General features: G+C 38.2%; 1 protein-coding gene across 3 annotated transcripts in view; it reads left to right on the forward strand.

The window, feature by feature from the left end:
* Window positions 1-12,588, forward strand: part of LOC137008994 (plakophilin-1) — a 44,055-nt gene extending 31,467 nt beyond the window's left edge. Inside the window, exons 10-14 of one of the 3 annotated variants that reach the window (XM_067370836.1) lie at window positions 1,794-1,947; window positions 4,655-4,841; window positions 6,258-6,342; window positions 12,104-12,195; window positions 12,276-12,588. In XM_067370836.1, coding sequence (XP_067226937.1) covers window positions 1,794-1,947; window positions 4,655-4,841; window positions 6,258-6,342; window positions 12,104-12,184 — 507 coding nt within the window. In that variant the 3' untranslated portion in view covers window positions 12,185-12,195; window positions 12,276-12,588. The other 2 variants (XM_067370837.1, XM_067370838.1) reach the window with 2 other exon arrangements.
* The last annotated feature ends 15,276 nt before the right edge of the window (window positions 12,589-27,864 follow it).

Raw genomic sequence — 27,864 nt, forward strand, 5'->3', positions numbered from 1 at the left:
AATTGATTTATTCACTTTTTGAGTATAGTCCTGAAAATTAAATTTCCGACTTAAACTGTCATAAAGCCTAGTTTTGACTTAAGCTTGGTCTCTTTAAAGAAGACACTTAGTATATTATTGCTGAAGTGATTTTTTTTTTTTTTAAGTGAACTTAATTTGTTTTTTACATTTATTGATATGAAAAAATGTACAAAAATACTATTTTCAAATTTTCTATATGAAATTATATATTTTCCAAAACACATTTTACTCTAAAACTTTAAGAAAAACAATTTGTGTTCCAAATTTGAGCTTGATATCTCAAAAAATTAGCTTTCAGTAAGATTTTATTTGGGCGCAGTGCCAAATTTGTGCTTTGAAATTCATCTCCCATTCAATTCCAATGCATTCATTTTTTACCGCGAGAAGCACAAGTGTGACTATATTCTTCAGGACCATTTAACCTTTCCAAATCACGCCCATGATTTTGTTTGTGTGTGTGTGTGTTCACAAGTGCCAAAAACTTTAACAAGTTCCGTACCCTTCTGACTAAGTAAACAATTCTTCAAAAAAAAAAAAAGTACAAATTTAAAATAACATTTTTTCAGTCAAAAATGAACAAAGAGCACCAGAGGTTTATTATTTTACAATAAACATTACCCTTATTGTATTCATTTTATTTGTGCAGGTCATAAAAGGGTCTTAAAAAGCCTTAAAGGTGCAGTAAGTGATTCCTAAGAATCATTGTTGATCACTGTTGATATTTTAAATCAACCCAAACAAACACGCCCCTCCCTTCATTGCTCCGCCTCCAAAATCTATATGAACACGCAATGAAAGAGTGGATGTCTCTTTATCATAGCAGAAGTAAACTAAAATAAAGGTATGTTTGATATTGGCTGGGGGTGGATGTAACCGATTAGTGAGAGTAGCCACGTGCAGGCGGGGAGGAGCTGAAAACGGAGACGTGAAGTTGGACAGTTGGACATGTATTGGGGTCTACGTTTTTTTTTATCAGTTTTATTTTGATAAACATGACACAATATAACATCACGACTACATGAAAAGAGCTTTAACTGTTATAAAAACAGATTTTTGAGCATTAGGGGAAGTGAAGGCGTGAAAATAAACACAAAAAACACGTGATCGTTGTCATTAGAGCTTGTGCAGCTCCTCTTGAGAAACTGCGCTGGCTGGTTCAGGCAGCTGATCTCAAATCCTCAACTTTGTTGCCATGCACTTGTCTCAAGTCGGACAAAATTTCTTACTGGCATGCTCTGCTTCAAGTCAGCCGCCGATCGGTCTGTATGGCACTGCATCAAGTCGAACAAGCCTTAAAGCTTCACGCAAAATAAAGCAAAGATGATGAATGAACAATGAGGAAAAACAAAAAAGCAAAAGTTTGTTAGTCGCCAGCAGCACACACTCAAAACCAATGTTAGTCACATCTGGAGAAGAAACAATGCAACCTCTGCTTCCGTTTTCGATACGCCCTATACTGCTGATTGGCTCACTCTCACTCCTCCTCCATCATGAGTGGACACTCCCCCATCTGCTGATTGGCTCACTGTCTCTCTCTCCTCCCCCATCATGAGTGGGCACACCCCTACTGCTGATTGGCTCTCTCTCCTCCTCCATCATGAGTGGACACACCCCTTACTGCTGATTGGCTACAAGTGTGTTGTGCTGCTCTTTCCGATCCACTTTCAGCAGTGTTTCTCAGAAATCACTTTAAGTTAGATTTTAAAACCCCTGCAAATGCTCTGCTTGAGGAAAAGTTGTTCAACTTTTATTTTGATTGGACCTCCGCGCAGGTGTCCACTGTGATGACCCAAAGCATCATACAGAAGCTGCAAGGCCTGTCTGTCATTTCCCCCCTTCTGTATTCTGCAAATCCTGGCCTACAGAAGACAGCCATGTCCTTAGTGGGCAACATGTCCCGGGTGTCATCTCTACGGAGTACTATGGGTAAGAATCTTTTTGAACACTTAAGCGCCACTACTAAAGATGAACTATTACAGAGTATCATTGACATAATTTCTGTGCTGCAGTTTGTGTGCAGCGGTTGAGCAACAGACCACAAGAAAAGACTGTATTGACAGCAGCGACACACCTAGACAACACGTTTAAGACTTTTCCACATTTTGACACGTTAAAACCACAAACAAAAATGTATTTTATTGGGATTTTATGTAATAGAGGCGTGGTGTGGCGTGCATTTGGATTCAGCCCCCCTGAGTCAATACTTTGTAGAACCACCTTTCGCTGCAATTACAGCTGCAAGTCATTTGGGGTATGTCTCTACCAGCTTTGCACATCTAGAGAGTGAAATTTTTGCCCATTCTTCTTTGCAAAATAGCTCAAGCTCAGTCAGATTGGATGGAGAGCGTCTGTGAACAGCAAATTTCAAGTCTCGCCACAGATTCTCAATTGGATTTAGGTCTGGACTTTGACTGGACCATTCCAATGCATCAATATGCTTTGATCTAAACCATTTTATTGTAGCTCTGGCTGTATGCTTAGGGTCGTTGACTTGCTGGAAGGTGAACCTCTGCCCCAGTCTCAAGTCTTTTGCAGACTCTAACAGGTTTTCATCTAAGATTGCCCTGTATTTGGCTCCATCCATCTTCCCATCAACTCTGACTAGCTTCTCTGTCCCTGCTGAAGAAAAGAATCCCTGCAACATGATGCTGCCACCACCATGTTTCACAGTGGGGATGGTGCGTTGAGGGTGATGTGCAGTGTTAGGTTTCGCCACACATAGCGTTTTGCATTTGACCAGACCACCTTCTTCCACATGCTTGCTGTGTCCCCCACATGGCTTGTTGCAAACTGCAAACAGGACTTCTTATGGCTTTCTTTCAACAATGGCTTTCTTCTTGCCACTCTTCCATAAAGGCCAGATTTGTGGAATGCATGAATAATAGTTGTCCTGTGGACAGATTCTCCCACCTGAGCTATGGATCTCTGCAGTTCCTCCAGAGTTACCATGGGCCTCTTGGCTGCTTCTGATTAATGCTCTCCTTGCACGGCCTGTCAGTTTAGGTGGATGGCCATGTCTTGGTAGGTTTGCAGTTGTGCCATACTCTTTCCATTTCCGGATGATGGATTGTACAGTGCTCCGTGAGATGTTCAAGGCTTGGGATATTGATTTATAACCTAACCCTGCTCTAAACTTCTCCACAACTTTATCCCTGACCTGTCTGGTGTGTTCTTTGGTCTTCATGATGCTGTTTGTTCACTAATGTTCGCTAACAAACTTCTGACTGAGGGCTTCACAGAACAACTGTATTTATCCTGAGATTAAATTACACACAGGTGGACCATATTTACTAATTAGGTGACTTCTGAAGGCAATTGGTTCCACTGGATTTTAGTTGAGGGTACAGTTTTCAGATATTTATTTGTAAAAAAAAAAAAAAAAAAAATGGACACCATTTATCATTTTCATTCCACTTCACAATTATGTGCCACTTTCTGTTGGTCTATCTCATAAAATCCCAATAAAATACATTTTTGTTTGTGGTTGTAACATGTGGAAAAGTTCAGTGTGTATTAATACTTTTGTAGCTAATCAGTTTGTTTAGATAGTTCTTTTCAATTAGCCGTGTCACTGAATTCCTAACACTAAAGGATGAAGAAAGTCAATGAGAGTGTGCTTGATAAAGTTAGTCTCCTCGGGCAACTGCATGCAAGTTACAACTTAGCCTAGTTTTGACGTTATGGGGCACTCAGTTATAACTTAAACACTACTAAATATTTTTTTGTTGCACCATTACATGTATTTGAAGCTTAACTGTACAAACTAAATATTTTCGGAAGCCTCCGACCAGAAGTAACGGTTGAAATAAAATAGCAGACTGACTGGTCTGCACCAATAAGCTCTTGTTTTACTTGACAGACTTCAATCTTTTTAGACCAGGGTTTTTCAAAGTCAAATACACATTGGCCCCAATTAAACTGCATGTATGAACTGTGCTGTATGAATTACAGTACATATACACAAATTCTTAATAAAGCTATGGAAGATATTCAGTCAAGATTAGTAAATTATTTTCTTTTTCTTTTGTTGTTTGATTAACATTATATAAAGTTGCTGTCACTGTAAGACCTTATGCATGGATCCAATATAATGACAATTGAATTCATGAATACTCACCAAGATGGGCATTTTGACACATAAATGTGTGTATTTGACCGTTCAAGCACAATAAGTTGTGAAAGTGAACTGAATTCAACACTCGTGCGCGATGTGCGCCACAGAAAGCCGCCTGTCAGTACCGAATTTAGTTCTTTGTCATGGTTTATTGTGCTTTTAATAACTCATCATCAAGCACGCCCCGCTTTTTCTTCTCATTCATCCATGTTTCTTTTCTGCTCTATCATATTTAGGCAGTCCTGCACTGCATGGATATATTTACTTACAGGTAAACTATATAGAAAAATCTCATCCTATTGACATTGTCATACTGCTCAGCCCTACTCCACGGCTCCCCTGACATGCTCTTGGGTAATATATAGGCAATTCATATCAAGCCCAGTTACTTAATATATGTTTTCCTCCTCCAATGGAAAAAAGCCAGAGCACCAAACTTACGTACAGACTGCAATATCACTGTTCTGCACTTGAATAGCATTACATTGCTAACGTTCATGATGTTCTTGTCAACCACAGCCAAGGAAGTTCTTCCCACAGTCAGCTCTGTGCTCTCGGCTGTGACCCCGAATATGGTTAAATCGGACAGCTCCATCGCTACAGCGTGCCGCGTGATGCACACACTCATGCTGTCAGATCCTGAGAGTGGCAAGAAGGTGTTGAACTCAAAACTCATTGACTCTCTGAGCATGCTGAGTACAAATATGTAAGTATTCCCAAAGGAAAATACATGTAGATGGTGAAATGATGGCATTGGCAAACATTAGCAGCAAGGTTGGAGATTTAGAAGGAAAGAAATGACCAATGACTCTATAACAATGATAAGTTGTGTGATATTCACCCATGGATGACAGGTACTAGGGATCTCCCGATCACGTTTTTTTGCCCTTGAGTCCGAGTCATTTGATTTTGAGTATCTACCGATACCGAGTCCTGATCCGATACTTCTATAATACATAAAAAAGAATAAAGAAGAGCGAAAAAAACTGATCCAGGATCCAGGAACCGTGCTTTTCAGGTTTTTCAGGTATCTAACAGTAACCGAATAGTAATATAAAATATAAAATATCACTGCATATCATCTTTACTGTATAAAATAAATAATGATTAATTATTATTGAAGTTACAAAAACTATTCAGTCAAGAGCAGTGAGTGATTTCTTTATTTGTTGTTTGATTTAACATTAAAAACAGGCAGCAGGAATAGTTTTTTCCCCCCTTTAAGACATGCATGATCCAGTACATATACTGTTAACCATGCGCGGTCTTTCTCGACTAATATACGTTCACTTAAGACATAACCGACTATGTTTGCTAGGATACTCGCTAAGACGGGCATGTTGACATAATTTTTGTATGAATTTGTCCACTGAAAAGCAAGACTTGAAAGAGAACTCAGTATTTGCCAAAGACTATAGAACAACACAAGACGCGTCACTCGTATTGTTTTGAATGGGAGAAAGTGTAACGCGCAATATGGCGGAATAAGTCCCGCCTTCTAAAGCCAAGAGCCAATCGCCGACTGGTAAAGTCATCGCGTCACTTCAGCGGCCGTTAGAATCACCGGTTTCTATAGAAACAGTCAGGTCTGTGCATGTGCATTAGCTTGAAAAATAGTTTTTTTTTGTCATGATTCGAGCGTTTAGAAACTAAATTTATGAGTCAGTTGTTGTTAGATTTCATTGGGGATTTCAAATATCAAATTCCCGGATGATGACGGCGTAAATGAACGGACATTAGAGCAGATGGCACACGCAGTTAACTGTTTACAAAGAGTGACTGTTTTGTCCACGCTATCTGATTATCGTTGTTGTAACGTTTTGCGCATCCATCGACTGAAACATACATTATCTGAACTCTGTCTGTTGTCCAAGTACCGAACCGTAAGTGGAGAACCGTACGGTTCAATTATTATTATTATTTTTTTTTAAAGAGAACCGTTGCACCCCTAATACATATCCGAGTCCTGATTGGGAGGTAACGTCCGATTCCGATCTAGTTTGAAACCACGTGATCGGGCCCGATTTCCGATCACGTGATCGGATCTGGACATCCCTAGGTACTCTATAAGAATTTGATGTGTATTAGCGAATACACTTCTAAGTTTCTCTCTTGCTTGCAGGTCATTCGAAACAGCCAGAAAAGCTGCTGCAGTTCTTCTCTGGAGTATGTGGGGACAAAAAGACATACAGAATGGGCTGAAAAAGGTAAGACTGTCCCACCTCAAACTACTCAGAAGAGGTAAAGCAATAAATATGCAATATGACACACATTTATTTCTTATTATAATTGTAAATATTATAATTACATAATTATTCTTTTATATATATATATGTATGTATTATAAATATTGCATATATACTAATTTATTTAATTATTATATTCTCAGTGTAAAATGTTATTCTCGTCACTGTCATTAAAAACAAACAAATGAATCGTAGGTATATAAAGAAATTTATATAAATGGTACAGTATTATGACATTAATATTAATGAATATTTTAAATATTTACTATGTAGAAATTGTATTTTATATTTGTAGTAATCGCACAGAATTATTAGAATATTTACAGTAGACATTTTATTTTGAGTGGATGCAGGTGGGCACTAAAAATTAATTGACACCAATGAAGCAGAAACCTGAAAACATTTAGTCACCCTTCACTTGTTGCATTCATTCGTCTTTCTTTTCCATTGGCCTCTAAAGAATTAGGAATTATAGGTCTAGGAATTATTATTATTGTTATTAATTATTATTGTATTTATGCAAAATGTAATTTCTCACGTCTTCTGATTCTGGAGTGAAATATGACTCAAACGTCTTCTTGACAGATTTTATGAGATTCACCTGTACAATTAAGTAAAACAATTGGAAAGCAAACATCTAATCATTACATGATGCATTTCACAAATATTTGGAACTTCTGTGGAACTTCATTGTAGACACGAACACAGAGACCTGTGTTGGTTAATGTTCATTTCAGAGGAAGAGTAATGGCATATTTTCATAACTATTTCCTCATTCTGAGAGGATACAAGATGTGCAGGCAAAGAAAGTAGAAGCAATATCTTGATTCATATAAAGGTGGGTGTGGAAGGGTGTGTACACACATGTGGCACTTTATTTTATTTTCTTCAAAAAAAAATCCCCAGGCTATGCTCCATTTTTCTGTCTGCATGCTGGTTTACACATCAAATAAGACTCTCTCTCTCACACACACACACCCACATACACACACACACACACACACACACACGTACACAGTCTTCCAGGCCCTGACTTGCACTCCACCCAACCCTGGAAGAGACAAGAGAGGAATCCAGGGAGACGAGTTAATTCTCTGCCTGTTGGTTTTGAAGGGCATGGGCGAGGCAAACACCATTACACAATGCACTCCTACCAATGTCACCCCTCTGACTCCCACTCATTTACACACAAAAATATATAATTTTGTTTACAATACAAAAAGACCAGCGTTTCTGTATCTTGTAGGCTAGCGTCCTCCTCAGCATTAATCGCTTGCAAGTTTCCGCCCCCGTGGCCATAGCATGAAAATACTATTAGAATTAATTGTGGAAAAATACTTTATATTAAAACAATTTATATTAACTGATTTCTATTAATGCAGTATATGAAATTACAACCATTTGTGCTCTTCCAGTGGTTTACATTATGGACAGTTATGCATGTACATTAATTGCTTAATTTACTACAGAAGAAAAAAATGAAAGAAAACATAACATAATTCCTTCATCTCTAAAATCATATTTTCTAATATATATATATATATATATATATATATATATATATATATATTATAATATGTGTGTGTATATTAGTCTTACATTACATAGTGAAATTGGACAGGCTCAGTTCATTTTCTGTTATTTCTTTTGCATGATTGAAGGACACAAAGGATACACTTGATGCATTTTTCAAAATAGGCCAAATGACGGACACAAAATGAAGATTGCTAGAGATTATTAGTCAATAATTAGTCATTACTCGTCATTAGTTCAACTTCTTAAAATAATCATGTTTAACAGCTGCATGAAAAGCATGGTGTAAAATGGTGCATGCTATACAGAAAATGAGGACTGAAACAAGCAAAACGTGCATAAAGAGCTCTTTAGCTCCTCCCACTACCATGAATCACTGCGAATGAAGTTAGTCTCCCTACATATTATTACAATTTAAAATAACTGTGTACTATTTGAATATATTTCAAAAAGTAATTTATTCCTGTGATGCAAAGCTGAATTTTCAGCATCGTTACTCCAGTCTTCAGTGTCACATGATCCTTCAGAAATCATTCTAATATGCTGATTTACTGCTCAAGAAACATTTATCATTATTTTCGATGTTGAAAACAGTTGTGTACTTTTTTTTTCAGGATTCCTTGATGAATAGAAAGTTCAAAAGAACGGCATTTATCTGAAATACAAAGCTTCTGTAGCATTATACACTACCGTTCAAAAGTTTGGGGTCAGTAAGAATTTTTATTTTAATTTTTTTGAAAAGAAATGAAAGAAATGAATACTTTTATTCAGCAAGGATGCATTAAATCAATCAAAAGTGGCAGAAAAGACATTTATAATGTTACAAAAGATTAGATTTCAGATAAACACTGTTCTTTTGAACTTTCTATTCATCAAATAATCCTGAAAAAAAATATTGTACACACATATTTTGTACAATTAAATATTTCTTGAGGAACTAATCATCATATTAGAATGATTTCTGAAGGATCATGTGACCTGAAGACTGGAGTAATGATGCTGAAAATTCAGCTTTGCATCACAGGAATAAATTACTTTGTGAAATATATTGAAAAAGAAAACAGTTATTTTAAATTGTAATAATATTTCACAATATTACTGTTTTTACTGTATTTTTAATTAAATAAATGTAGCCTTGGTGAGCAGATGAAACTTCTTTTAAAAACATTAAAAATCTTAGTGGTTCCAAACTTTTGGACTGTACTGTATATGAGCATATTTTGCGGTACACTTCAAATATATTGTTTTTATATAATCAGCATTTTTAAATGAGTAGTTTTATATTTATCCATGGTTTTAATTGGGCTGCCCCCTGACTAAAGATTTTTCTAGTCGACTAGTTGACGCTCATTTAAACCGTTTGACGACTAATCACACATTTATATTAATTTAATTATTTAAATATACTGAGGGACAGAATATATGCCTCGCACTCAAGCACACGAATAAAGCTTGCCACAAAGCACTGGCAAACGTAATGATTATTAATGTGTCTGAAAAAAATAGTAAGTTTGTATCAGTTTACTATTATAAAATAATGTTTTGATTTTGATTTCAGTGTCTGCTGAAGTTGATGACACTGTCTCACCATCTCCGCAGTAATGCGCCTATAGAGAGAAATGCACCTTTCATATGGATTACATAATCTAAGAGTATTTGATTTCGATTCGAATTGGTTCATTTAAAAGTATACGTTTCAAGCTTTCTATAGATATACTTTTGTCTGTGAGTTGCAAATATGCTGAGTTTCAGTTCATTTATGTGACGCGCTGCTGTTCAGGGAGACGGAGATGGCCGAAAGCACATCCTGTTTACTTTCATTATTTTACAAAAGCACAACATGTTGTTGTTATTGTGAGTGTACACAAATAAAAGTACAGTTTGGTATGATGTATCTGTATGACAAAAAATGATCGCCTCCATGCCGTGCAGTAAAGCGTGCTAATACATCAGTTTCACACTCCGCACTTGGATATATAGCGCACATTTATCTAGGTTAACGTTAGTAAAAGGAAAGTTGCTACTACTTACATGTTTCAAATGATAAGCCATATTTGAGGTAGATGGATGAGGGGCGAAAGTTTGGATTTCCCTCCCGACATATTGTAATTTCTACAAGGACCTGCCGTTAATGATCTGTTCCTCACAGACTGTGATTTTGTCACTTCCTGTGGAGTTTTTTTTTTTTTCTGCGACTAACTGACTCATAAAATCTTGGTCCACTAATGCCACATTCCAGGCAACCCGTAACCCGTGTATTTCCAACCTTCTACCCGTGAAAGTGCACTGGAACGGCAGTCAAACCCATGACTTCCCACCCGTGAATTCATACTAGATCGATGTACTCCCAGTTACGTGCTCTGGCGTCACATATCCCACAAAACAACAATGGCAGCCCCTACGGATGCGGTGTTTATGCAAGTGCACGTAAAATAACGTAAAATAAAAGGTATAACGGCTTCTCTTGCCTTATGCGCTGTTTTTCCTCCTCCATTTCCCTCAAATAAGCAAGGAGTACGCAACTTTTGTTTTGTAAATGAGCATAAGCCCCGTACGGTCCGCCATGCTTGTTTGTTTACACTTGTCTGGAACGTCTTGTTTGTCGTGACTTGTCTGGAACGCTACAAAGTTGTGAGTCATGGTTTGAAGTCATGACTTACGGGCTCAAAAACCTGCCTGGAACACAGCACAAGCTTCTTCTAGTTGACTAACATTTAGTTGACTATTAGGGGGCGGCCCTAGTTTTTAATTCAATTATGCTGTTTGCAGTGCATCATGGGATTGTAGTTCTTTCCATCACTAAAGCCGTTGAAGTCCTCCTGAAATCAAAATTTAAGTGTTTAAAAGGTTAGTTCACCCTAAAATGAAAATTCTGTCATTTATTACTCACCCTCATGCCGTTCCACACCCGTCAGACCTTCGTTAATCTTCGGAACACAAATTAAGATATTTTAGTTGAAATCCGATGGCTCCGTGAGACCTGCATAGGGAGCAATGACATTTCCTCTCTCAAGATCTATTAATGTACTAAAAACATATTTAAATCGGTTCATGTGAGTACAGTGGTTCAATATTAATATTATAAAGTGACAAGAATATTTTTGATGTGGCAAAAAAAACGAAATAACCGTTTTCAAAACACTGTTTCAGGAAGCTTCAGAGCGTAATGAATCAGTGTATCGAATCTGCTGTTCAGAGCGCCAAAGTCACGTGATTTCAGCCTTTGACAGTTTGACACGCAATCTGAATCATGATTCGATACACTGATTAATTTGTGCTCTGATGCTTCCTGAAGCAGTGTTTTGAAATCGGTCATCACTATATAAGTCGTTATTTTGTTTTTTGGCGCACCAAAATATTCTCGTCGCTTTATAATATTAATATTGAACCACTGTACTCATATGAACCGATATGAACTGATTTAGTACCTTTATGTATCTTGAGATAGGAAATGTCTTTGCTCCCTATGGAGGCCTCACAGAGCCATCGGATTTCAACTAAAATATCTTACTTTGTGTTCTGAAGATTAACGAAAGTCTTACGGGTGTGGAACGACATGAGGGTGAGTAATTAATGACAGAATTTTCATTTTTGGGTGAACTAACCCTTTAAGTACACAGTCTGGTATCTTTGTATTTTTGTCCAATTTCAAATCATTTTTTGCTTTAAATCAAATTTTGTAGTGTTGTGATTCACCTCGTAGCTGATTGGCTCGCTTCATGGCTTATAACGCTTTAATGAAGACTATTTTGGAATCCCTATGGGAGAAATGAATGGAGAAAATACTTACGGAAACAGTGCTGCTGAAAAAGTGTTGCACTCTTTTGAGATGGTGTTTTGAACAATCTTCATTGGAGGGATTTTCTCAGCAAATATTGAGAAGTTTGATTGATTGATTAATTAGTTAAAAATGTCATGTCGTTGATGCAATTTTGAATCTTTTTTTAACCTACTGACAAGCCGTAGTGATGCGTTCAGTTCCACCGCGGCTGACTTGACCTGCCATGAACCTCAGGAGCTCAGACAGGCATGTGTGAACACGTGCATTATGAAGCAGTGATTCACAGGAGAACCACGACATGTATTTGGTCCTGAGAGCTATCACACTGCTAATTGTGATGATCTTGTGTGTCATTTTGAAAGGACAATGGTGCTCCATTTATAGTTTTGACCTTGGATTCTTTTGCAGCAAGGGATGAACAAGGACATGTTTATAAATGCCGTCACTGCTACAGCATACCAGGCAGTAACAAGGACAAAAGGACAGTGAGAGATGTGCAGGTGAGTTTCATTTTATTTCATTTTATTTTAGTGAATCTGACACCTTTCATACTCTTTCTTTAATATGATTTCTATTTCAGTTATGCAGGCGAGGTCTCCTGGAAGACACAAAAAGAGTAGCTGGATTTGGGAATACTCTCCTGCGTACATATATTACATTTTAGGTACAGATTTAAAGGGAAACAATTCCTAAAGATTTTTTGACAAAAAGTTGCTTTAACCCAAATTATATTCTTCCATGGAACTAGATGGCTGTCAAGTGCCAATATAACAAACAGACCAATAAAATGATCATAAAAGTGTCTGTATGACTTGTGTGCTGTATTTCAGGAGCGCGCTGGGCGATATATCGCATGCGATTGTCACGCGCATTTCGTCAGTAAAGCCGGTTCCCTGATTACCGCTAAATTGCCATCACCTGCTTTCAAATGGAGCGGCATTTAATAGACAGAGCCGTAGATCACTGATAAGCTACGCAATATCACGTTCATATCGCAGATGAATCACCTTTGATAATGAACGCGATATTGCGTAGCTTGTCAGTGATCTACAGCTCTGTCTATTAAATGCCGCTCCATTTGAAAGCAGGTGATGGCGATTTAGCGGTAATCAGGGAACCGGCTTTACTGACGAAATGCGCGTGACAATCGCATGCGATATATCGCCCAGCCCTAGATTCTGTCATAATTTGCTCAACCATATAATGTTCCAAACATATATGGCTTACTTTCCTCTGTGGAAAACAAAAGAAGATATTTTGAAGAATGTTAGAAACCAAACAGTTTTGATTCCCGTTGATTTCCATTGTATTTTTGTCCATAAAATGGAAGACGATGGGAATCAAAACCCCAGAAAAAAGAAAGTGGTGAGTAATTGAGTTATTCACTGAAAATCCTTTTCCGATCTTTTCAATGAAGCCGTTCACAAAACTGCCGAGATTGATTTGTTTATAAATTGGACTGATCTGCAATTTAGCTCACAAGTCATATGGACTGTTTTTATATTTGTATAATGCTTTTCTATCATTTTTGAGCTTGACATTCCCATATTGTATAATTGATCTCCCATTCCATGTCTCTCTGTGATTATTGGATTATGTTTCTTCTAAATGTTGCTTTATGTTCTGCTAGTAGAGGCCTGTTTAGTGCCTAAAACACAGATATGCACGTTTATCATGGGAAACAGTTCTTACACTTCGGCTTGTCAAACTTGCACTACTGGTCCTGCAGAGTAATAATTCTACTCTTTTTCTCATGCTGCTTTCCTTCTCCTCCGGTGCTATATACAAAAATTAGTCCCACGTTATATTAAGTGGCCTTAACTACTATGTACTTACATCAAAAAATAAGTACAATGTACTTATTGGGTTCATATTGAATTGCAAAACACTTTTGCTGCTATTGAAGTGGGATACGGGTAAGGTTAGGGAAAGCTTTGGTGGTATGGGTAGGTTTAAGGGTGGGGGTTAGGTGTAAGGGATGAGTCAACAGTGTAATTATAAATGTAATTACAGAAATTAATTACAGATGTAATTACATGCAGGTGTTTTTAAAATATAAGTACTATGTAAAAACATGTATGTACACAATAAGTGCATTGTATCAAATTATTAATTTAAATGTAAGAACATAGTAGTTAAGGCCACTTAATATATATTTGGACTCAGAAATTCTGGGCATATTGGTAAATTAAGCAATATTTTACAACATAATACAGTACACAATGGTTAAAGCTTGAATAGTTGTTGATTCACTGTTTCCATCTTCTTGACATCCCATAAATTGTTCAGAGGTAGGGTTAGGAATGAGCACGTTTAAAATAAATAATATAAAATAAATAAATAAATAAATAAATAAAATAAACACTTCCCGACCAGAACGCGACCAACCTTTAGCATTGAAATGTGGTTGAAACTGTGTTTTGCACTGTGTCCTAACCAAACGCGATGCCGCGACACGATACAAGGCGTTTTTGAATCCGAGTTTTTGTCCTAACAAGCCGTGATGGCGATACACAATGATTCTACTTTAGTAGCGCTTTCTATTTCTTCATTGTCGCGGCTGGAACAACATATAAAGTCTGACAGTGATAATCTCAGGTACTGATTATGTGCTTTATTTAATGTTAAAAGCATCTAATGTGAGTTTGAATATCATTTTGTGTGATCTTTATAGCCATACTGCGCGACAACAGATAGTTCACCTCAGATCTTGAAAATAAATTAAAAGAAACAAGAACTGTCAAGTCATTGTGAAGCATATTCTATGACTAAGATTGTTTCAGTCACTCAGTATGTATTTTTAATAATGTTAAAATGGTGTAATATTGATTAATTTGATTATGTAGCCTATCCATTTCGTTGCGAGTGCAGTGCTCTTGCAGAGAGACTCCGCCTACACGCTCTTGTGGCTGTCATTTTGTCGCGTCTGGTGTGGACAGACAATACACGGTGTAATATTAATGTTGTAAAATGGTTAACAAAATACTTTAAATACTGAAATTTAAACAACATCTGTACAAAAGTAAGAAAATATTTCAATATCAGCATTGATTCGATTTGCAAAAAGGAAACGAAATTCAAGAGTGATTCAACCTTGATCCTTGATTCATTTTAGGAGAGGTGATGCTAGATGGATTTAATTTGAATGGGAAATCAACTTTTTTTTTTTTTTTGCATCATAATGATTTATTGCTCTATTTTGAAATCTGAAATAATATTATTTGTCAACTGGCTGCTGAGAGCAGTAAATGCAAAATTAATTGTTTTCCAGATATATTTTAATTTCCATCCCTTTTTATGGACAGATACATATATCACACACATTAACCAAATAGCAAAGGGGACAGCCTTTTCTGTTTGCTATTTGGTTAATGTGTGTGATTTTGTATTTTGTGAATATTATTTTTATTTGAATTCAGTTTGGCTGGATTGTGTTTAAAGTGCTTCTCTGCTTATGGGAAAATGTCTAAATAATTGTATTATGTTGGAATATAATAAATGTAGACAGAAAATTGACAAACAAAAAAATATTTTTGTATTTAAATATTAAATATGGCTGTATAAAATTACATTTGGCACCTGCATGAGCAAAAATGTGCATTTTTATCTTGTGCAAACTCTATTTCTGAAATAAAAGTACAATCCAAAAAGAAATGTTTTATGGTATGTTACCTTTATAAGTATTTTTTTTTTAACTGTGTATATTACACATAAATGTACTGAAATCATGACATTTGTAGTTTAGTAATTGTCATCATTTACAGTATAAGCAAAAGCAATTATGTATTTTTGAAAGCTCAAGAAAAGCTTTAGTATTGTCTTATTACACAGATGAGTCATACTTAACACGTCTAATATTTATTATTAATTCATTTGTTAGACATGAAAGTGAGCATTTCAGTGTGTGTTTGTTTGAATTTGTTTTTTTGAATATTGAAATGAAATGTTTTTGCTGAATTTTTGCCATGACCACCTCCTTTATTAGTTTAATAGAGCCCAAATTATTAAATTCAGTTGATATTTATTTTTAGATATAATAATCAACACTAAAAAAATAAAATAAAAACCCTGTAAATTGCACCTAAGGCAGGTTTTGCATTAACTTCTAAATTTAATTATAAAGTTAATTTTCTACTCCAAATCATTTTTGAAATATCATTTACACAGCGACTGTGATAACTTTTTTCATGCCAAATTTAAAGAAAGCAGCTCGCCGCCTAAGAAGACGCTATGCCGCCGTTGAAGAGGCCCCGCAGCGGACCCAGCTGACTCGCCGGATCCAGCCAGTGCCCGCGCCCTCACCGACTTCGCGCTGTCGACGAGCCGCTGCCTCCCACTTCCTGTGACTGTCCGCTATCCAGCGCGTCTCCCCGCGGTTACACAGCCGCTTTTCTGAGCACTTTCCAGCGGTTTTCACCGCTTCGAGCCTGGCCTTCACCATTAAGAGCCTCCCAATCGCTGTTTTCATGGCGCCCGGCATTTTTAAATGCCTCACCACTCCTGTGGTAAGTGCAGAGCCCCTCTGCACTTAGGAGACGGGCACGGCGAGTGCGTTGGATGCCTGGGCAAGTCCCACGTGGAAGACGCACTTGCCGGCGGCTCATGCCCGCACTGCGAGTGCATGAGTTTGGTGTCTCTGCGCTCGCGGGCCGCCTTCTTCAGGGAGAACGACTCCGCCTGCGAGGAAGAGACCGCGGGGCAGAGTGGTTCAGCACATGGAGGTGGGCGAGCCCACGTCGGCCCAGCGCCCTCGTGCCTCGCCCTCACCCAACAGAGAGCATTCCCCCGTCTCATTCTCCCACCCGGACCAGCGTCCCTCAGCAGAAGCGAGCGACCTCGTCTCCTTCGGCGGATCGGACGAAGAGCCACTCTTCAACTCGATGTCAATGGCGGCCTCTGAACCTGAAGTGTGGGTTGGCGAGTCGGACGCCAACGTCCTGACTCTGAAGCAGATCCTCGCGCAAATTTGCCACAAGGACTGGTTCTGCTCACTGGATCTGAAGGACGCTTACTTTCACATCCAGATAGCCCCCCATCCCAGGCGATTCTTGAGATTTGCGTTCGAGGGTGTGGCTTATCAATATACGGTCCTCCCCTTCGGGCTCTCCCTAGCTCCTCGCACCTTTATGAAGTGCATGAACACGGCTCTTTCCCCTCTGAAACAGATGGGAATACACGTTTTGAACTACCTCGACGACTGGCTCATCCTGGCCAGCTCGCGTACAGAACTAGAGCACCACAGATCTGTGCTTCTCAGCCACCTACAGTGCCTGGGTCTCAGGGTCAACCCAGCCAAGAGCTCACTGCTTCCCACTCAACGTATCTTGTTCCTGGGTGCCATTTTCGACTCTGTCCGTATGACGGCAGTAGTATCGCCAGAGCGGGCTCTGGCCATTCAGCAACTTGTCAAGAACAAGGCCTATCTCCCTCTGAAGCTGTTCCAGAGGTTGCTAGGGCTCATGACTTCTGCCTCCCCAGTTCTCTAGCTTGGCCTGCTTTGCATGCAGCCTCTGCAGTATTGGTTGAAAGTTCGGGTCCTCCTCTCTCAGGCGAACAGAACAATCTGGCACCCGCAGCAGGAGCTTTGGGCTCTACATCTGTGGATCCTCGACGGGAGCCGTCTGACCTCCCTAGGAACGTGCTAGATACCATTTCCCAGGCGAGAGCCCCATCCACGAGACGCCTCTACGCCCAGAAGTGGTCGTCTTTGTTGGCTGATGTTCCACACGCAACATAGACCCCGAAGAATGCAATGTATCTTCTATACTAACTTTCCTTCAGGAGCGTTTGGAATTGGGGCGAGCCCCCTCCACGCTTAAGGTTTACGTAGCGGCCATTGCAGCGTTTCACTCGCCCATCACTGGACAATCAATAAGGCAGAACGATTTGGTTATAAAGATTTTGAGGGGCTCCAGGTGATTGCATCCTCCTCGACCCCTCACCGTTCCCCCTGGGACCTTTCCTTGGTCCTCAGAGCTCTTAAAGGTCCTCCTTTTGAGCCACTGCGTCTAGTGGGCCTCAGGCCCTTAACGCTCAAAACCGCCTTGCTACTTGCATTAGCGTCGGTTAAGCGTGTTGGGTATTTGCAGCCTCTCTCGGTGAGCCCTGCATGCCTTGAATTCGGGCCAAACGACTCTATGGTCGTTCTGAATCCAAGGGCTGGCTATGTCCCTAAGGTGCTCTCAACGCCGTTCAGAGCACAAGTTATTTCACTCTCTGTGCCTCCTTGTTCATCGGACGGGCTAGAGCTGGAATCATTATGCCCCATCATGGCTTTACACGTCTACATCGAGCGATCACAGCCTTTCCGGCAGTCTGATCAGCTATTCGTCTGTTTTGGTGGCCGCACCAAAGGTTCTCTGGTCTCAAAACAGCGTCTTTTACGATGGATTGTTGATGCTATAGCTCTCTCTTACTACTCTGTGGGCGCAACTTGCCCCATCGGAGTTAGAGCCCATTCCACTAGAGGCATGGCTTCTTCGTGGGCCTGGTCCAGTGGAGTCTCGATCAAAGACATCTGTGAGGCGGCCGGCTGGTCTTCGCCGTCCACTTTTGTCAGATTCTACCAGTTGGACGTTCCGACCTTACAAGCTCGGGTCCTTTCAGTGTAAATTCGCAGCCCTAAGGTGTTCCGCTTTTTGCACAACCGAGGAGTTTTTCTCCTTTCATAGAGTAACAGGGTAAGGGCGGCTTCGGCCTTCACTTGTCTTTGGTCCCCCTTGCGGCGTCCGGTCAAGTTCTGTCGTTCCCCAGCCGTAGCACGGCTCTGTTGAATTCGTTCCCCCGTACACAGTACGAGTGAAGTATCGAAAGGGAATGTACTCGGTTACTAACGTAACCTCGGTTCCCTGAGATACGGAACGAGTACTGCGTTACTTGCCGTGCCACGAGGCTGCGGCTCAGTGTCGTCGCTTCAGTCGATATGGCCTGATGAGCTAATGCAATAGTAGAAATTAAGGGCATGACCACTGGACAGTGAAATGCTCATTGGGTCAGAAGGGACAGACAAAAACAGCTGGAGAAGAAAAGAAACATGTTAAAGAATTAAGAATTAAGGTGAAGAATTAAGTTTGAAACCATCTGGAACCCTTTAGTCTCCAGCGCCACCATTTTCCAGAAATGCAACATACCTGGAGTCTCCAGAAGTGCAGGGTGTCAGGATCTTAGAGACTTAGGTTAGGTGAAGAATCCTAAAATATGACCCCCACTCCAGTGGCAATAATTTTTGGAAGATTAGTTTTATTCCATATCTGGAAGACGGACATTTCAGGATAGGAGATGGAGTAAAAATTATCTTCCAAAACTTACTGCCAGATTCTGGTAGATGAATTCTTCAAACAGTGGTACAAGAGGATGTGGTGCTGGTCCTTCAAGAGTCAATCTCTATCTGTCTGTCTATAAAACACTTCAGCTTGTGATTCTTATTAAGTAGAGGTCATATTTCAGGATTCTTCACCTAACCGAAGTCTCTGAGATCCTGATACCTCACACTTCTGGAGACTCCAGGTAAGTTGCAGTTCTGGAAAATGGTGGCGCTGGAGACTTAAGGGTTCCTGATGGTTTCACACTTAATTCTTCACCGTAACTCTTAATTCTTTAGCAGTTAACATGTATTTTCTTCTACACCTGTTTTTTTTCAAACCCTGCTGACCCAATGAGCATTCTGTCCAGTGGTCATGCTTTAACTTTGCAATTTCTAGTATTGCATTAGTATTGCTTTCTTCTCATGAGCAGTTTGAGTTCACTCCCTGAGGTCTGAAAACGCATCGGCGCGTTTTGCAGTTTATTTTTCACATTGCAGCAAAACAGACTTAACACTCTCGGGTCGGCGGTCACGCCGGCGTGATCACCGTGTTTTTTTTTTTCTAACCAGTGTGAAACAGACTCAAAATACTCTGTCAATGTTGCACATACAATTAAGAGCTATACACCATTTTAATCTGTGGAATATCTTCTTTTATTTGTGTACACTCAAAGTAACAACAAAATGTTGTGCTTTTTGTAAAATAAAGAAAACTAACATGATGTGTGATCTCTCCTCTCCCTCTGAACGAAGTCCAATCTGATAGTTTTCAGAAAATGAACTGTAACTTAGTGAATACTAATGACAAAAAAAGTAGACTTATGTCTAAAAAAAACGTTGAAATGTCAGGTTTTAGGTTTTAAGTCAAATTGAAAACAAACATTCTGTGTTTATGTAATCTGTATGAAAAGAGAACCATGTCAGAAATCCGTGATTCAGCTCATTACCCGCTAATGCGGCCATGCCCACGGAGTCAGCGCTATTCAAAGGCAAATTCTGAGTCAATACATGCATTCATCGTCTCAATCGTGTATTTATTGTCTTGAAAAGTGTTTTGAATAGCCATAGTTAGCGATCTCTGGCCTCTGTTAGTTCAGTCATTTCCTGGATTCCCTATTCTTTAGCAGGCATTTGTGGACTAAAGGTGCACAGAGCGCCCTCCGGCTGCGAGTATGAATTCAAAACACAGCACTCAAAGTGATGACAATAAATCCTGAATAAATGTACTCCTCTGTATAGAAAAATTGACAAACATATGAGAATACATCAGTATTTCTCCAATTGTGCATGCTTTTAAGCTAAAAGCCTATATGAAATGCCATAGAGGTAACATAATTGTTCAGACATTATATTTTAAAGAATATAATAGAATACCATTATTTTAAATTGTAATAATATTTCACAGTATTGCTATTTTGATTTACACCATGATGGGATTTGAGACATGATCAACAGAGGGTTTTTTCACAGCCTACCTGACTGAAAGAGCTCATTATTTATGCAGCTCATTAGAGCTCTATATGCAATTCTTTTGTCTTCTCAGGTGAGAATCATCCATTATTCATGATTATTCACGCCTCCACGCATACTGTGTTTCTTGACCAAAGATGTTTTAGAAAATTTAAATCTCTCTATTGTTTTATATGAACAAGCAGGCAACATAATTTTTACCTCATTTTAAAAAAGAGCTAAAATATTTATTGTCTTGAAAAGTGTGTATCTGTATGTAAAAGCCATGGTTAATGACCTCTGGAAGACATGCCGTTAGTTCCTGATATGTCCTCTTCTTCTTTAGAATAATTTGTGGACTAAACGTGCTCAAAGAGTGCCCTCCGGCTGCAAGTGTGAATTGAAAACACCATTCCTGAAATGTTCTCTTCTTCTTTAAAATAATTTGTGGACTAAAGGTGTACAAAGCGCCCTCCGGCTGCAAGTATGAATTGAAAACACCAGCGCTCATAGTGATAACAATGAATATAGAATAAACTCTGTATAAAATAAAATCTGTATAGAAAATTTACAAACATATGAGAATACATCAATATTTCTCCAAATGTGCATGCTTTTAAACTAAAAAACTATAGTCAGACTCTTTGCATCACAGAAGTACATTATATTTTAAAGAATATAATAGAATACCATTATTTTAAATTTAGCTGAGACATGATTACAGGGGTTTTTTTCACAGCCTACCTGACTGAAAGGCCTCATTATTATGCAGCACCATTAGAGGTTCTTTATGCAATTCTTTTGTCTTCTCAGGTGTAAATGATCCATTATTCACGATGATTCACGCCTCCACGCATACTGTGTTTCTTGACAAAAAGTGTCTTACAAAAACTAAATCAATATATTGTGTTATATGAACAAGTAGGCATTATAATTTTTACATAATTTTGAAGCAAAAACTCTAGCCTACATCCTCCAATACCCAGAAGTCTTGTAAACACAGATTTAATATATATTTTAATATATATCCTTATTTCAGTGGCTTATTTTTTTTTGTTTGTTTTTTCAATAACCATGCATAAACATTATTCCTTCAAAAATACAAACATGTACATACATGTTCCTCACATATTATGGTAGCCTAGTTTGTGCTGAATACAGTGTAATGACACTTTTGTCATTGATATGTTTATGAACAACTGAAAAAAGCACAAATGTCAGGGCATGTCAAAACTTCAAGCCCCAAATCAGCCTCAGACTCCAGAGGGTTAAATCTCTTTTTTTTTGGCTCATTTTGCCTGTAAAAGAAAACCTGCCTAATAATTCTGCACACCTGAATATAAGGTGTTTTTCATTTCCAGCCTTAATGAACAATCATATATCACTTATAAATGATTAAATACAAAATTAATAGTAGTTATTATGGTTGATGTGGTTTGGAATTGGTAAAATGTGCCTGGGAAAATAATATGATCAGAAAATCAACTTGATTTTGCGAGACACCCCAGGTGAATAGGATAAAATAATTAACTAATAGATATCACCATACTACCACAGGTGATTGATTACATTAAAAATTGCAAAAAATTTTGTATTACAAGTTTTCTAAAAATGTAATGTTTAAATATGCAAATGAGGCGTTATCTATTTAAATATGCACTAATTTGCATAAATTTCTAGAACAAAAATCTGAATATTGGATGTCAGGTTCACAGTTCTCATTTAATTTTTGGGACATAATAAATTCAAAGGTTTTTACAGAGGGAATTTTGAAAAATCTCTTTTTATCACTAATCAGAAAATACTATCAACAGCCGGAAAAAAATATTATTTTCACCATTTTTTTTAGGAATAAAATGTTGTATAAAATCAATTTGTTGTACAAATTATATATCAACAAAACCCTCTGTAAAAATCTTCAGAATATAGATAGGAATAAAACTGTAAAGTTTGGTGTATGTAAGTTCTGCTGAAGTGGAGATTTCTGACTCAGAGAATGAGAAAAAAACTCATTTTGAGAAAATGGCCTTTAAAGAGATTTACTGGAATTGAAATCTGTAGATGCAAATAGATTAAGTGCTATAAAATATACACATAAAAGTGTATATTGGATGTTTTCTTTCCACCAATCTGAAAAAAACACTTTATGAAAAGCCAAAAAGTGCAAAATCTCAAAATTGACAGGTGCCTGAAAAAAACGTGTTTTTGCCTGTAGCGTCCCCCCTTAATAATTCTGCACATGGTGTCAATAATCAAAAAATTAACAACAGGTTAAGTAATTATAATAAATATATAGGCTAATATAGTTAGAGTTTATATAGATATAGAGTTTATATAGTATATATAGAGTTCATTTCAGTTGAGTTCAACATGCTGTGGACAGTAGATGACAATGTATTATTCTCAAGCTGTTTTATTGATATCTTTCCACAGTTGAAACACTGGTTGAGAGACTACATGTAAACATATCAATTGATCGTCTGTTCTTCGTCTGCGCTTTTTACTGGTAGCAAATAGCATTGCACTATGGCGCGAACCCCCTTCTAAATTGGAGTGTAGATCGCCTGTGACTGACTATTCATTGTGTAGCTGCGTGAACCGAACCATGACGTCCGTACCATATGGTATGGTTTGGGGCAAATACATTTACCTTTACACCCTCTACACCTTCAACTCTTCATCATGTTCCTCAAACCATTCCTGAACAATGTGTGCAGTGTAGCAGGTGCATTATCCTTCTGAAAGTGGGCGTCATGAATGGGTGTACCTGATCTGCAACAATGTTTAGGTAGGTGGCATGTGTCAAATTTACGTCATGAATGGCCGGACCCAAGGTTTCAGGACTCATCGGACCAGGCAACCTTCTTCCAGTGCTCCAAGGTCCAGTTCAGACGCTCGTGTGCCCATTGTAGGCTCTTTCGACGGTGGACTGCAGTCATCATAGGCACTCTGTTTGGTCTGGGCTACGCAGTTACATACACAGCTGAGTGCGATGTGACACATTTCTCCCATAACCATTGTTAAAATGTTGTGTGATTTGTGCCGCAACAGACCTTCTGTTGGCTCAGACCAGACTGGATAGCCTTCATTGCATTGATGAGTCATGGGCGCTCAACACCCTGTCGCCGGCATGTGTTTGTTCCTCATCGGACACTGTTAGTAAATTCTCACCACTGCTGCCTGGGATCAACCTACAAGCCTTGCTGTTTCAGAAAGGGCTTTTGCACAGAATAGTTCTAGGAACTTAGTTCTAGGAACTAGCCACTAGGATAGTTCTCCAAGAACTAATTTCACCCCCGGGCCATGCTCCTGGTTGCATTCGCACTGGGAATAGGAACTGTGAAGCGGCGTCTTTAAGCGCGGCATTTACAAATGTTAAAAAACGGTGGATGGAGGATGCCGTGATCGGAGCTGTATTTGTTGTGAGTCGTGAGTTTTGTGGTAACGGAGATGGAAGGTAAATGCATAATCTACGCAACTCAAAGAGCAAAAACTTAAAGTATCGAGGCGGAGGAAAGAACACAATCCTGCAGACAACAGGTAAATGCCGTTTTCACAGTTTTTCATTTTTGTTGAGTAAATATGTTTACACGACTTTTTAAAAATGCCGGTTACTGATAGTTTGACATGCGTTTGACCAATCAATGTACACTCACATCACTGATAGTTCCTATAGTGCTGGATTAGACCCTACTCTGCTGGTTTAGACCTTACCCTAAAGGAGTTCCTAGAACTAAAATCGTTCCTAGTTCCTGCAGTGCGAACACGGCAAAATCCGGGTACTTCAGCCAATAGTTCTAGGAACTATGAAAATGTTCCTCTGGTGTGAAAGCCCCTAGAGATACTCTGACCCAGTCACCTTGCCATAACAATTAGGCCCTTGTCAAAGTCGCTCAGATCTTTATTCCTGCCCATTTCTCCTGCATCAAACGCGTTGATTACAAGAACTGATTATTTGCTTGTCATCTAATCTACACAGACCAGTTCACCCAAAAATTTAACTTTTGTCATCATCTACTCACCTTCAAGTTGTTCCAAACCTGTATGAGTTTCTTTCTTCTGTTGAACACAAAAGAAGATATTTTGAAGAATAGGGTAACCAAACAGTTGACGGTAGCCATTGACTTCCATAGTAGGAAAAAATATTATGTTAGTCAATTGGTGCAATCATCTGCCTGTTAGCAGCATTCTTCAGAATATCTGCTTTTGTGTTCAACACAAGTGTGCCACAGAAGTCCTGAAAAGTGAAGCCAAAACGTTTCAATTGCCCTCAGGTGGCTGGATGCAGTATAGTAAATAAACCCAACCCTCTCCATGTAATCTAATGGGACATGAGCCAAACAAAACAATCAAATTACACTTCAAATACATTTTTTTTTTTCTAAGATGGTTTCTGTCATTTTAGGTTATTTTTATCACACTGATGTAAGTACAAGTGTTCACAGCTCCACTTAAAGCTCACAGACTCAGGTTCCAAGATGTCAGTTGACGTATTGGGACATTGGCAGCAACATTTTCTACAATGGAAAAGAGTAAAGGTTTTATTTTTGGGTGAACTATCCTTTTAATATGTGGCCTTGTTAGGAGATGATCAACGATATTAGCTTTACCTGTGACGTGGGGGAAAACCTCTTATCCCATTTTCACCTCAATCAATCATGAGAAATGTTGCTTTACAAGATTTCATTTCCTCTTTGCGATTTTACCAAAATACAATGAGTATCAACAGCTGTTCGAACATATGTCTTTATTGTACAGGCAGATTATGGGAAGTCTTTTCCCCATCAGAAAACAGACATTTGTTTATCACTGTAACTTCTGAAGAAAGCAATTGTATTTATTAGCGTGCTTGCTTCATGTTTACTTGGGATCTCCACCCTACACTAGAAATGGCGGGCTGTGAGCCAGGAGAAGCTTTATGAGTCATACAAATTTCCCAGTGTAATTAAAAAAGTTTGTTCTTTTCATACACTGCGTTCCAAATTATTATGCAAATGCAAATTATTAAGCTAGTACAATTCAGATTTTAGTTTTTCTAAGAAAATGTTTGTTTGTTTATTTATCCATGTCTTTTTTAGATAACTGGTATCAATCTCAGACAAAATAATTTGCCAGATCTATGGAAACTCTACAATATGGACCCATGCAATATGGGGAGGAAGAAAGCTCTTTCTGAAGATGAAAAGCATGAAATGGTTCAATGTTGTGCAAAAGGCATTAAAACAACTAATATTGTGTGAAACTGAATGGAGATTATCAAATTATCATAAGATTTGTGAGTGATTTAAAGCACTGCAGAACTCAGTCAGATAAAGGCTTATTAAGTAAAGTTCCTGTCTAAAAAATTAATTGCATTAAAAAGGCTGCTATAAAAAAGCCAGTGTTGAGCAGCTGCAAACAGGTATTTGAAGCTTCTGGAGTCTCAAGAAGCTCTCCATGCTGGCTGGCAGTTGTGCGTAAAGATGCATTTCAGCCACTCCAAACCAAACCTCACAAAGAGAAACATTTGCAGTGGGTGTAGAAATACATGAAGACTCATTTTTAAATAGTTTTATTCACTGACTAATACCATACTACAATGGATGGTCTATGGATGTATTTCTGGATGGTTGGTGAATGGCCACCACGTTCCAACAAGACTGCGGGGAGCTAGCAAGGAGCTAGTGGGTGTTGATTTGGGCTGGAATATTGGGAAGTGAGATAGAGGGTATTTAAATGACTTTTGCAAGATATGTGAAGTTCATAACTGGCCATTTTCAGCTATGATATAAAAAAGAGGATAGTGCCTTCTGAAATACAATGCACTATCCCATGCTGCAAAAAAAATCCCCACAGCAATAAAACTGTTTGAAAATATGTTTCTACACCCACTGTAAATGTTTCTCTTTGTAAGGTTTGGTTTGGAGTGGCTGAAATGCATCTTTACGCACAACTGCCAGCCTGCATGGAGAGCTTCTTGAGACTCCAGAGACACCAGCAGCTTCAAATACCTGTTTGCTGCTCAACACTGGCTTTTTTTTATAGCTTTTAATACAATTAATTATTTTGACAGGAACTTTCATTAATAAGCCTTTATCTGACCGAGTTCTGCTGTACTCTACATCACTCACAAATCTTATGATAATTTGATAATCTCCATTCAGTTTCACACAATATTAGTTGTTTTCATGCATTTTGCACAACATTGCACCATTTCATGCTTTTCATCTTCAGAAAGATCTTTCTTCCTCCCCATATTGCATGAGAACTGTGAGCTTGCTTAATAATGTGGAACAACTAGTAGGGTTTCCATAGATCTGGCAAATTATTTTGTCTGAGATTGATACCAGTTATCTAAAAAGACATGGATAAATAAACAAACATTTTCTTAGAAAAACTAGATTCTGAATGTTTACTGTACTGAAATCTTACTGATATGTCACTTGCATAATAATTTGTAACGCTTCAGCTTGTGCATCATATCAAGGGTCATTTTGTTAATGTGTTTAGTCTGTTCTGCTCGTGGTTATTTCATAGAATTGTTTGTAGGTCTAAATTACTGTAATTGAGTTTTGTTTCAAATGGGAACTTATCGATGCTAAAGCACTAGCACATGATGATGTAAACACAATATATGCTCCTGTGCCAAATGGTAATATGCAAATCACTTAGGAGGAGAATTTTTTGGCTTTTTAATCTGCAGAAAGGCCTGAAGGGCCATTAACAGAAAAGAGCTGGGTGTGTTAATGTGCATCACTTGAAGACGTTTCTTGTGCGTATGCATGAATAATTATAGTTCATTATGTTGTGTAAGAGAGATTTCAAATGCAAACTTTTTATGTGTGAGATAACTGACACCGAATTTACGTAACCTGCGAAACGAAGCTCATGTGACAGTGGCTCCAGTCTGAACACAGCCATTGTTTTAACAAATTTGCATCTGATCTTGGCTCCATGTATTTATATCAGTTAGTATTATAAATTACACCACAGTTCTGAATAAAAAAAAAAAAAAAAAAAATGAAAACGAAAACGAAAGCAAAACAACTTTCAAATGTATCATTTTAAGTATCGGTACCATTTCAACAAGTGCACACTGTTCAAAAGTATGGGGTCTTTACATTTTTTAATATTTTTGAAAGAAGTTTCTTATGCTTAGCACTATTAGGCAGCATGTATTTGAACAAAAATACAGTGAAAACAGTAACAAAATAGAAAAGACTATTTGAATATATTTTAAAACGTAGTTTGTCCTGTGATCAAAGCTGCATTTTCAGCATCATTACTCCAGTCTTCAGTGTCACATGATCTTTCAGAAATCATTCTAATATGCTGATTTGATGCTCAAGAAACATTTCTTCTTAATATCATCAATGCAGTATCATCATGCATTCTTTCACTCCAAACATTTAAACAGAAGTGTACACAACAAAAATAC

The sequence above is a fragment of the Chanodichthys erythropterus genome, chromosome 20 (assembly GCF_024489055.1).
Source record: "Chanodichthys erythropterus isolate Z2021 chromosome 20, ASM2448905v1, whole genome shotgun sequence".
Taxonomy (NCBI): Eukaryota; Metazoa; Chordata; class Actinopteri; order Cypriniformes; family Xenocyprididae; genus Chanodichthys; species Chanodichthys erythropterus.